At 39.3% G+C, this 11,826-nt stretch overlaps 1 protein-coding gene across 1 annotated transcript; it reads left to right on the top strand.

The window, feature by feature from the left end:
- Positions 1 to 4,041: 4,041 nt before the first annotated feature.
- On the top strand, positions 4,042 to 7,687 carry RBP7 (retinol binding protein 7). The gene is made up of 4 exons (XM_054222307.1): positions 4,042 to 4,149; positions 6,610 to 6,788; positions 7,028 to 7,129; positions 7,450 to 7,687. Exons 1-4 carry the CDS (start codon positions 4,077 to 4,079, stop codon positions 7,498 to 7,500), a joined length of 405 nt encoding a protein of 134 aa, XP_054078282.1. The 5' UTR covers positions 4,042 to 4,076; the 3' UTR covers positions 7,501 to 7,687.
- The last annotated feature ends 4,139 nt before the right edge of the window (positions 7,688 to 11,826 follow it).

The raw sequence follows: 11,826 nt of genomic DNA, 5'->3' as shown, positions 1-11,826 counted from the left end.
TGCTACCTAATGGGTCAACTTTTTTCATACTATCTCCACAAGATGACTCTGTTCACATTTTTGACATCAACAAATCCAGCAGAATGTAAGACTCTCAGGGCAGGAAGCCTAAATGTTTCTTGTTGGGCAAGCCTAGAACCAGGGACATGTTCCAGGATCATAACTGTGACAGACAGTCATCCTCCTTCCCTGGGCAGGGGATCCCCAAAGAGCTGAGGCAGAGGTGTAGGCCTCCCTAGGAGCTTAGCGGGAGTCTGTAAGCCAGAAGCCAAACACAGACCATCACAGGTGTCCCCAGGGCCAATGAAAATATATTAATATTTTTTTATATGAATAAAACCGAGCAGGGGAGTTAAAACACCATTGGGGAAGACCTGTAACACGCAGTGGAGCTAGCAAACTTGGAGCCCCACATAAAATTCTGCAATTACAATACACTAGAACATCCATGTTCTACTAGCTCCAGGCTGTAAAGGTGACTGTCTACAGAGAATTGCCAATGAGATTACTGTAATAAAATCAAGTCACAACTTAGAAGTGCATCTGTAACTGCACTGTGACAAAGAGTATCAAGGATTCTTATTTTTTTTTGTTGGTGATTCCTACATCAAATGTGCTCAGTCTGCCATTTTTTCCCCTAGAGCTCAGGCAAGCTTACACGTTCCTTTGATAATGAGGCTTTATCATCATTTATCATCAATAGTAATAAAGGTACCAAAGCGAAGAATAATTTATACCCCCTGTGACACTTTAGCAATCAAACTGCCATAACTGATTGAAGATAACTATTATTGATGGACAAGATCTACTTTTCTTTTTTGCTCGCTGTCTGTCTTTATGACTGACAAGAATAGAGGGCAAGCAAGATTTATTTTCAGGGCTCAAGTCAAATCAGTGTGCTTCTGAATAAACAAGAGCCGATCTTTCTAATGGGAAAGCACCCTATTTATGTGGCCACCTTTCAGAGTAAAACTGCACTTTAAGTCTAGGTTTATTCTTCTAAATAATGATGCTGGTGTGTGTTGGTGCGCTTTGTGTAAATTCTAGAGAAACTACAAAGTCAATAGGATGTTTTATAAAGGTTCGGTCTAACTGTTATATTTCACTGGGTTTTAATGTAGTTATGTGTGATGGGTCTTTCAATAAAATCAATTGCATGTAATATGCTAATTTTAGTCATCTTGTTATTAACCAAATCTGATGTCTGATGACTGTGTGATTTTTAAGTAGGTAGAATGATGTCAGTACAAAACAGAACATTGTTCAAAAATTACACTGAATATGGATCTTTTGTTTTACTAGAGGGATCCAGAAACCCGCCTGTTACAACACTAGAAGTAACCACACACTGACAATCTACTGTCCCAATCAATTATAAATATCAGCATCACAGTCAGTGATGTGGCCTATTCAAAAATGTTAGACAGGTATAACTTTCAAGAGTGGACGACATCTAGAAGAGAATCTATATACTTGAAAATGTAAGGTTTGTGAATAATGCAGTTCACTAACTTCTTTATAGAAGAGCTAAAATGCATTCAGAGATGTTCTACAAATAAAAGTTAGGCTTTTTTTTACATCACTGCATTTGGTTCTGCTCTATTAAGAGAACACAGGGCCCCTACAGCACACGTGTAATTCAGATTCAAAATATATCATAAATACAGCAACAGCATCAGAAATCACTTTATCTACCTCTGTAATGAGGCCACATCTTTAATGGAATGTGTTAGATGCGCAATGCTGCACAGCAATTAAGATGGAAATGGAAAAAATTCTTTCCACAAAAAGGAATTTGTAAGGGAGAAAGGAACCATCATAGGATGTGGCCAGGGCATTCAGCAGTTCTTACAAAAAGGTCCATAGATGATTCCTTGGCTGAGCCTTGAAATAGTAACCCTAGTGCTCTTTTGTAAGTCTTAGTTTGAGATCAAATACCAATTTACAGAAAGAAGCACCACATCCCAGACAATCTGCATAATCTTAGTTTTAAGTTAAAATGTTATATCCAGGCTTTTACACAGAACTTATCCAAGTACTGGCTCCTCTTTACTTGGAAGAGTTAGTAATATTGCAACAGTGCTTTACTACCATAGCCTCGTAATAACAAATTATGGGTGAAATGTTACTATTTGAGTCCAGGGGAAACAATTTGCATTTCTCTGTGCCATTCCCAGTTTAGCATAGGATAGAGAACAATATCCATTTGCAAACAGGAAACAAGCTTTGACGTCCTAATTTCCTACTTGCATGATTCTATGAGTCATATAGGTCAAACTGTCAGCTCAAAAAATGTAGCTAAAGTTCAGAGAAAATTAATTTTCTCTGCAAAATATTATCTTTTTATTCATCCTAACCAGCCTAAAATAGATAACTGTAGTAGCTATAGGTGAGTTTTCTCATTCAAGATTCAGAATACCACATTCCCTTTTTACCATGGTAGAAACACAGTTAAGATTTCCCTTGCCCATCAATTTTGGGTTTTTCTTCATTGGGGTACTCATTACTGTCCCATCTGACCACTTAAAATGTAGGATTAAGCTAATGCTCAAAACATACGTGTGACTTTGGGAATGATTGTTTTCCCCCTTTTACCAATGAGGAATCTGAGGTACAAAGTTATCTAGCTCTCCTATATTTAGCAATTCTAGAGTGCCTAGTTGTTCAGGATTATTAAATTTGTATTCCTTACTTGGTAAATTGTAACAATAAGGCATACAGTTTGCAAAAAGTAACCACAGATGGAGGAACTGCACCAGATTGGAGAATTATGTATTTTCTAAAGGAAATAAAATCTCTCTTCCAAAATCTTTATATATCTTTTCCCTTTGAAGTCAAGCATTCTTCATTCACTTTTCAAAACACATTGATGGGTCATCATTAATGAATGAAAGTGAAATCAGTGAAAGAAAGAGATTTCTTTCACTTCTTTGCTGAAGATATAGTCCAACACTGCAGCTTACCTGCTGCATCCTGTGCTCTACTCCCGATATGCTCTGCCACAATGTATAGCATCTAATAAAGCATCAGTGGCAATAATTTCTGTATCATCTCTCCCTTACTGTATGTGTCAAGAATAAAAAGCAAAGGGGGGAGCTACATCTTCTATATACACGAGAATACTTTTTTTATTATTATTATTATTACTGGCTGTTTTTAGGAGTTGAAAGTAGATTGCAAGAACAGGTATTCATCCTCTTTCCCATCTAGGAAAACTGATAAATACAGAGCTGCTGAACTGGGAACAGAGCTCAGGCCTCTGGATCTGCTCTCTCATGCCTAACTGTTAGACAAACTTTCTGGTTGGTAAGGCATCTGAAAAAATAAATAATTTTGTACATGTATGTTCATTTAACTAGGATATAACTAACAGCATTAAAGACACCAGAACACAAACAAGTAAGCTGTGGCACAGTAGAGCTATGTTGAGAGTCACATCAGGGAATAACATATACGAACAAGATTTGTCTTTCACTTTTCTGTTATAACCACTAGACAATAATGCTGCCAACTATTCACTCCAGACATAAACTAGCAAGATAAAATACTTATCTCCATTACTGTGTCATAGGTACTGCTTTAACATTTGCTGATACAATACCATCCACAGTTGAACATTCGTTCCCTGTCTGTTCAAAGACAGCATGTATTTACAGTGGGTAGATCACCTTTTCAACAAATACATAGATTTCAGATCATAAAGCCGCAGATCTCATATACATACAGGGAATTTTAGTAATGACAAAATCTGTCCACAATTCCCTTTAAAGTACACAAGATGGACACAAAAAGTTTAAACCAGTTTTTGGTTTGCATTGCGACTCTTGAGCTATTAACATTTGCTCCACACACAGATTTCAGAAACTGTGAACTTTTCCCTCCAACGCAGCTGAAGCTGATCTACAAATACCCTCCCACCTATTGGCCCAGCAATAGCACCCTTCCCCTCCATCAGAAAGGCTCTGGGGTGTAATCCCACCCACAGTCTTCCTTATATAAGGTCTGGTCGGAAAACAGCTACTTCATTTTTGCTTTTTGGTCAGAGGGTGACTGTAACTTCTTTCCACAGTCTGGCAATGCCTGTGGATTTCAGTGGAACCTGGAATCTTGTCAGCAATGACAACTTTGAAGGTTATATGGTGGCCTTAGGTAGGTGAAAATACTTGAATCTATCCTTCTTCCCTTCCCTCATAAGGGTCCTCCTGAATTTTAAAAGTCTGAGTTCTTCTACAGCCTAGATATTGCTGAAGTTTTTTTCTCTAAAAAATTATGGAAGGATCTTTGTTTATTGATAAACAGATGGCATTAATTATACTTTAGCCTATCGCCTTGCAGCTTTCAGGAATTTCTCAGGCTAGTACTTGTAGAAAGTAGAGTTGTTTTTATAGTTTTCATCAGAGACAGGGAGACTTTGCGCTGTCCATTCAATTTCTGTTGCTTTTTGAGCACAAACTTACAGAACTTATGTCTAGGGTTAATTAAATGTTAAGTAACAAAAAAAAGTGCCTGGGTATTTGCCACTTCCAGGTAGTTGTTTAGCTTAGTGTCATTTATCTTTAAACAGGTTACAAAATACTTCTCTCACTGCTGTGATTTGTTGGTAAGTCTCTCTAACTGTCCCTCTTTTGGAGTGCTTGAAGGTAGCCTCTTACTTTGCTCAGATCTTTTATAGAGAGAGATTAACTGTGCTTCAATGGGGAACTAAGAAAGTTCTCAGTTCTGCATTAGCTTTCTTGTGTCATTAGCTTTCTTGTACAAAGTTCATTACAGACTGACAGCAGGAAACCTTGTGCACTGCCTTCTCTTCTCCCTGCCTCTCCCAACCCTTTCTGTCTTTTTGACTTGTGTAAGCTGATGACCTGCAGCGTCCCTTGTTGGTTGTTGTATACACAACTAGAATGAAATCTGTTCTCTGGCTGTATCTATGCTGGGTGACCTAGTTACACTGTCTAGCTGGTATCTTTAACATGGTGAAAGAACTCTTCTCTGTTTCTAATACTGCTGTGTTATCAATTAGAAAAAAAGGAAAGGGTGCTCTTATAATGAGGATTTATTCCCCAGTTTGAATACCAAGTAATACGCTCTTAATGTGTTTGTGTCTTCAAATGGAACAGAGATTTTTGTCTGTTCCTTAATATTAAACATCGTCCAGTTAATTAAAGGGCTTTTTAAATGAAACTTAACTACCAATCTTGTGAAAAATGCCATTTGTTTTCAGCATGTAATTGGGGGAACTTACTTAAAAGTAAAGGTGAAGAATCCTGTTGATGATTTACAACCTATCTTTAATTACTTCTGCTTGGTTGCCGGTATAGTGAACAAAACAAGGACTGAAATCGATATTGTAGAGCTAGAATGAAAAACTTTTCTGCCAGGGTAAGTAGAGGGAGGAAGCTAGTATCTGATCAGCTGAGTAACTAGAGTGTTATGGATAACAACATGGCTATTCCAAGCCTAGCCGTTCCTTTAATTTAATATCTACCTCTGAAGAGCAGATTTATAAATAGTTTGTATTAATACAGTCTTATAACAATGTTAAGGGTTAATGGGTTTGGCTGTTGCTAGTACTGAATTCAAACCCCTCTATGCTACAATAAACTGATAACCATGTAAAAACATGACTGACAGATTCTGGCACTTCTGTAATGCATACAGTAATGAAGTCCCACTTCAAACACAGACTGCATAATGAGCCATATGGTTCAACACATGGTAGCTAAACACACCCTGTCAAGAAGATCACAACCTCAGCCTGTATAAATGGGGAAACTTCGAGTGGTCATATGAAATAACACTTTTAATCTAGGTGAAGAAAACAATTAAATTGATTAATATGCAGCCCCCCATTTTACCCATCCCCTTTCTAAAAACCCAACTCTGAGCATGCTATTGGGATGCAATGTAATTCAGTTGCTTGTCAAGAAGACAGCCTGTTCCTCTAAAGAAACAAACATTCACTAGAGAAATAGAAAAGAATTCTAGAAGTGCTACTTTAAGCTTAGTATTGCCAAGAACATCAGGATTCTTTTAAAGGTGACTGATCATTACAGACAACCAGGAAATCTTTTGACAAGTGTGATGTTTTCTAGTCGCGCTTAAAAAGTGTCAATAGCAAGGGGCATGTCCTGAAAACAAGCATGAGTAATTCATTTTAGGACTGCCCTTCATTTTACCCTATTTAGGGTATAGCGTGCAAAGAATTCTTGTTAATTCACTTAATGCCTTTCCTCTAACAAAGGATGAGAACAGGCATTAACTGTTCCCTCTAGCTAAGCAGAGGGTAAGTCTGAGACCAAGCTTGCGGTGTCTGTGTCTGGGGAAAACAACTCTTCCCCACTCCCAAAAGGACTCTTCTGACTCAAAGTCCTATAAATCTTGCATAGGAATTGTGCAACGGTTGAGTAACTGGTTTCCAAAGAGTAAAATGTACAAGATCAGGACTTGATCTATGTAACACACACCACCACCACCACCCCCCAACAACAAAACCTTGCATAGCAGTAAAGTCAAACTATCGAATAAATGCTTCTATTAGTAATAAAGGTAAGACCTGGCTGTCAGAATGGCTGGTGACGAATACAACTCTGACATTTTTTTCTCCTGTTGAAGGTATTGACTTTGCAACACGCAAGATAGCAAAAATGCTGAAGCCTCAGAAAGTGATCAAACAAGATGGTGATTCATTTTATATCCATACCACTAGCACATTCAGAGATTATTTGCTCGAATTCAAAATTGGGGAAGAGTTTGAAGAAGATAATAAAGGCTTGGATAACAGAAAATGCAAGGTAAGACTTGAATATTTAAAATCAAGAGGTCATGACAAAATTAAGATGCCATGATCAATCCAGCTATTTGAGCTGAAATTGTTTCAAGAATACTATTTGTAATGCAATGCAGAGGTAGGAGCCTGAGTTACAGACAAGGAGTTTCACTTTCGGGGGGCGGGGGGGAAGACATTGTCTACAAGTATATTGCAGAACTGAGACAAAGACATAAAAAACCATTTTTATTTCCTCTTCCACAGAGCCTAGTTACCTGGGAAAATGACAAACTTGTCTGTGTCCAGAATGGTGAGAAGAAGAACAGGGGCTGGACTCACTGGCTTGAAGGAGATGACCTGCACCTGGTATTTACTTCAGATTTCTATTAATTCTATCTCTGAAAAAATATACATCTATAATGTGGTCATGGTACGCACACGTCTTCTACCTTTGCAGTATTTGTAATGGGTGATACATGGTGAGCACATTCCGCTTTCCTTTTAGTTTAGCTGGAACAACTTCATTGTTTCACTGTCTTGTATAGTTAAATTCAGAATGTTAAGCATAATTTATTAGCATGGCAGCAGAGTGGTGGTCAGTACTCATAGCAAAGGATCTATGTTCACTTTTAGAAGCAGTTCCTTTGATCTAGACTTTTGTTTGTGTGTTTGGTTTTTTTTGGTAGGAGCTTCGTTGTGAGAATCAAGTATGTAAACAGGTCTTCAAGAGAGCTTGAACTGGTTCCTACAAGCAAAGACAGCTATATACAGGAGACTATGCATCCTCATGTCCAGCGATGGCTGTACGGACAAGAACTGATTCCTTGTACCCATTAACCTAAATGTTCTGATGTTTCTGGCTCAGGAAATAAGTCTGTAGTTGCCAGTGTTAAAGATCTGATTTTTGCTAATAAATGCCCAAAACCAAACCAATCTCAAGTACTTGACTTCTGAATGTGTTTTTTGGAAGGGATAAAAAATAACCCAAAACATAAGTGATATGGCTTGGGTCTCTAGTTAACTAACAGTCTAAATGAAAACAAGAAAAACTGCCTATTCTAAAGGGGTATGCTGACATGAAACAAAATGGAGGGGGAATGATGGTAGGGAAGTGAAGACAACAACAAAGGATGCATATTTATTATTCAAAATGCTTCTCTTTAATATGCAGAGTAGTAGTTAACTCTGCTTGCTTGTATCTTATATGTGTAATGTAAGGTCCTATATTGTGCCATAGCTGCTTTGTTCTCAAAATAATGAAGTTCAGCTTACCAGAGGAAACCAGCCTGTGACCAAATCCCAGAACAAGGAAGACAGGTCTTGAGTAATCCATTGTAGATTCCAGTCTGCAAAATAATTGAACTCTATAAGCACATATACAGAGTGAAAACAACGCTGCTTTAGTTAAGATTTATTTATATACTTCTGTTCAATTAGGTTAAATGTTTTTCACCTTGTGTAATGTTGCAAAGAGAAGTAGGTTTTATTCTGCTTTGAATAAACACATGTAAGTGGTCACGTCAACTTGGTAGCTACATGTGAAATGAGTTGCTGCCTATTGTTGGTAACATTTTGGGGATCTTATTGCTAGTGGAAAGAGAAAAAAGTTTGATTAAATCTAGCTTAAGTTTAGTAATTTAACTACTTTCTATGAAAAAAAGATAAAAAATCTGAAGTAATTCCTGACATTTTAAAACATAAATAACACATGAACAACATCATAAAACATAAATAACACCACCTTTTTGATACTTCTTGGCAGTTCAGAGGCAGACAAAATCTGTTGAAGCTTGGAGGGCTTTTTGTTGGATTGGACACCCCCCCCCCCCGCCCCAGTTACTAAAGGCCTATGTAAATTTAAGCTAGTTTCCAAAATATTACAAAAACAACTGGTTTTCCTTATACAGTTAGGGAAATGTGGGTAATAAAATGCCAGGTGTTTATTCTATGAATCCTGACAGTGCCTTCCTTCTGGAACTGAGTATTTTTCATTTATCTGAAAACAAAATTACTGTTATTATGTTATTCTAATATAAATAACAAATTCGTGCAGCAAACCTACTGTTACATCTATCAGCAATATGCAGTAACAGCCACGCAGACCTCGCTATTCCACTAGATGGCATCTTTGGAACGTATTACATCTCTATTTCAATTGTAGAGGTTCCTAACAGCAGTATTTTAAGTGTTAAATATTGCAGATACTCAAACCCCACAGCTTTTAAGCTGTGCACTCCAATAAGATATGCATGAGAAGCAATATGGCAAGACAATGATGACCTTGAGAACTCTGTTAGTAAAAAGAGGGCCTCCAAGTAGAAAGAAATAAGAAAAATGCAATCTTAGAAACCTGTATGACTAGAAGTGTAATAATTCATTAGTAAGGCTGCTATTAGGAAAGTCCTTACTGTTAGAAATATAGAAGAGCTATTATGAACAGTGATATTACTTTTCTTATTGCTACCTTCCTACTTTAAATTTCTGATCTGAAAGCAGGTAATGCTGTATAAAACTTGCTTGAGGATGCTTTGGAGATCTTGACAATGACAGAAGCTGCTACAGTGACAAAACTGCTTATCGTAATTTTGTTTATGTGCTAATCAATTCATGTGCTTTCACAAACTATAAATTAAACATATTTAAATGCAAGGTGAAAAAAGAAAGGGAGTAGTCACATGTTCTGGAAGTGGTGTGTGTGTGGGGAGAAGACATTAAGATAGCCTTTGTCAAGAAGATATGTACTTGAACTATAAATCTGAAAGACAAGAACAAAACTCAGAGAAGCACTTGAACCATTTTATTCAAAGGTGTTTTAGATCACTTCATTTATCTTACACTATTGCTTTGATGGTGAAACTTTTTCATGAACAACCTGTGAGTTTTTTTAGTGCAACTGCTGACCATGTGTATTATAATGCCAGCTGCATGAGAAAGTACTTCACAGATAGGTGAACAAAAATATGTTGCCTTCTGGATTCTATAATCAAAATAGACAATGGAAAACCAAAAGAACAGCCAAGATTCAGTCTCTAAAACACTTTTTCTAATGATAATATGAAAAAAAAAAGTTATACAAAACGTTTAATGTAAAGAGTCACATCATTGAATGTAGTTTGCTATTATTGTTTCTATAAGTTGGTCCTTGTGGCAGACTTATACAGAATACTTTTAAACAGAGCACATAACTCTCTTCCCTGACATCAGAAATATCTTTAAGGTTACTAACTTTTAATCAAAAGCTTTTAAGACATAAATTTTTGTTAAGTCCCCTAATAATTTTCTTGCTTACTATTCTGTGCAATGACTATATAATATGGAATAAACTAACAGTTTAGCATCAGAACAAACCAGAAAGTGAAATCATGTAAAAGCCTGTGATCTGGATTATGGCCCCAACTCTATGGGGAAAAAAAACCCACACCACCACCACAATGAAACATAATCCCAAGAAGACAAAGAAACACAAAGTGAAGCATAATCTAAAAATCAAAGGTAACAATGTGCGTATGTTCTACAAAAAGACCAGCAATATATATATATTATGATCCACTTACTTACAAAATAATTTGTTTCCCATTCTAGGCACGTTGGTTAAGTTATCAAGAACATTGGTTTTGTTCAAACACCTTTAAGTCAATAGAGTATGTTAAGGAAGATGGATACTGAAACACAAGACCAAACATTGTATCTGCCTCATATATGCTAAAAAAAAATCTGTTCAATTTCATTTATAATTATTTGCAGTGATTATGGAAGTCTTAATTCTGTCCTTTGTTCATATAGACCAGTTTGCTTCCATCTTAAGAACATCCTGTCGTCCTCCTTTTATGGGATTCTTTCACTCACTGAGTCAAACCAGGCTGCACTGCGCATAGCTGTCTGTTACGATCTTATTATTAGTGACTGTTCATCCCGGGGCAAAAATCTGCTGATGCAATTCCCATTTTTTTGTCCTCTTCCAAAAGAGTAACTTCTCAAAATCCTTCTTTTTCACCTACGTGTACTATAACTGATTATAGCTGGAAGTGAACATCCAATTCACTTAAAGTCAACACAGACCCTAGCTGGTTTGTTCCCCAGCTGGGAGTTTGAGGAAAAAAAAAAGAGGAGGAAAAGATGGATTTTTCACAAAAATATAATTTTGTGGTACAACGAAAGAACTAGGGGCAGAAAAGCTTGTGTTTTTACACAGGAAACGAAAAAAATACTTCAGGCTTAAACTACGCTTAGAAAGGGCTAAGGCCCGGTACTCACTGGGTCTTGGTGCTTGCTTTTTCCCTTGGGGTGTTACACAGATTGTAGTAATTAGACAAAAAGCCTATAGTATCTCGATCACTCGTCACTGAGACGCGGGCTAACACCTTAAAGGAGCGCAACACGCACGGATCCGGTGAAACGGGAAGATTTCAGTAGCCTGACCCCAGCTTGGAGCCCGCCGTTTATACCTGAGGGGCTGCTCCGGCCTCCGGGCAAGCGGCGACGCCTCTGCCCTCGGCCGCAGCTCCCTCCTTCCCGCCCTTCTATCACCCCTCGCTGATGAGCTCCCCTCAACGCTTCCCTCGCTGCCCCGCTCCCCTCAACGCTTCCCTCGCTGCCCCGCTCCCCTCAACGCTTCCCTCACTGCCCCGCTCTCCTCAGCGCCCCCCTCAGAGCCCCCGTCAGCGCCCGCTCCCGCCCCTCACGGCCGCCTCCCCTCAGCACCGCCCTCGCCCCTGTTGCCATGGCGCGCGCGGGCCGCCCCTCCCGCCCCGCCACGACGTGCCGCCGGGGCCCCGCCCCTCGCCGCCTCCCCGCCGCTCACCATTGGCCGGCGCGGGGTGGGGGCCCGGCATGCCCGCTTCCCTCCGCGGCGCCGGGCGGCCTCACGTGATCCCGCCCCAAGATGGCCGCCGCCGCCCTCTTGTTTTGATGAATAATCTCTGCGCGGGGCAGGGGCCGCGGCACGGGCACGGGCACGGGCGGGGGCCGGGGCCGTGGGCGGGCTGGGGCAACCGGCGGGGTGGCTCCCCCTGGGGTGCGGCGGCAGCTGAGGCGCGGGCGGGCAAGGGGCTGCGGGGAACGGG

The sequence above is a fragment of the Rissa tridactyla genome, chromosome 16, assembly GCF_028500815.1.
Source record: "Rissa tridactyla isolate bRisTri1 chromosome 16, bRisTri1.patW.cur.20221130, whole genome shotgun sequence".
NCBI lineage: Eukaryota > Metazoa > Chordata > Aves > Charadriiformes > Laridae > Rissa > Rissa tridactyla.
Note: the sequence above shows the minus strand (reverse complement) of the source record. Positions and strands in the feature narration are given on the sequence as shown.

Excerpts from the sequence above, each read along its gene's own strand:
- RBP7 (XM_054222307.1), top strand. The coding sequence starts at position 4,077 with ATGCCTGTGGATTTCAGTGGAACCTGGAATCTTGTCAGCAATGACAAC. Across the intron at positions 4,150-6,609 it reads AGGTTATATGGTGGCCTTAG|GTATTGACTTTGCAACACGC; the intron begins GTAGGTGAAAAT and ends CTCCTGTTGAAG. Across the intron at positions 6,789-7,027 it reads TGGATAACAGAAAATGCAAG|AGCCTAGTTACCTGGGAAAA; the intron begins GTAAGACTTGAA and ends CCTCTTCCACAG.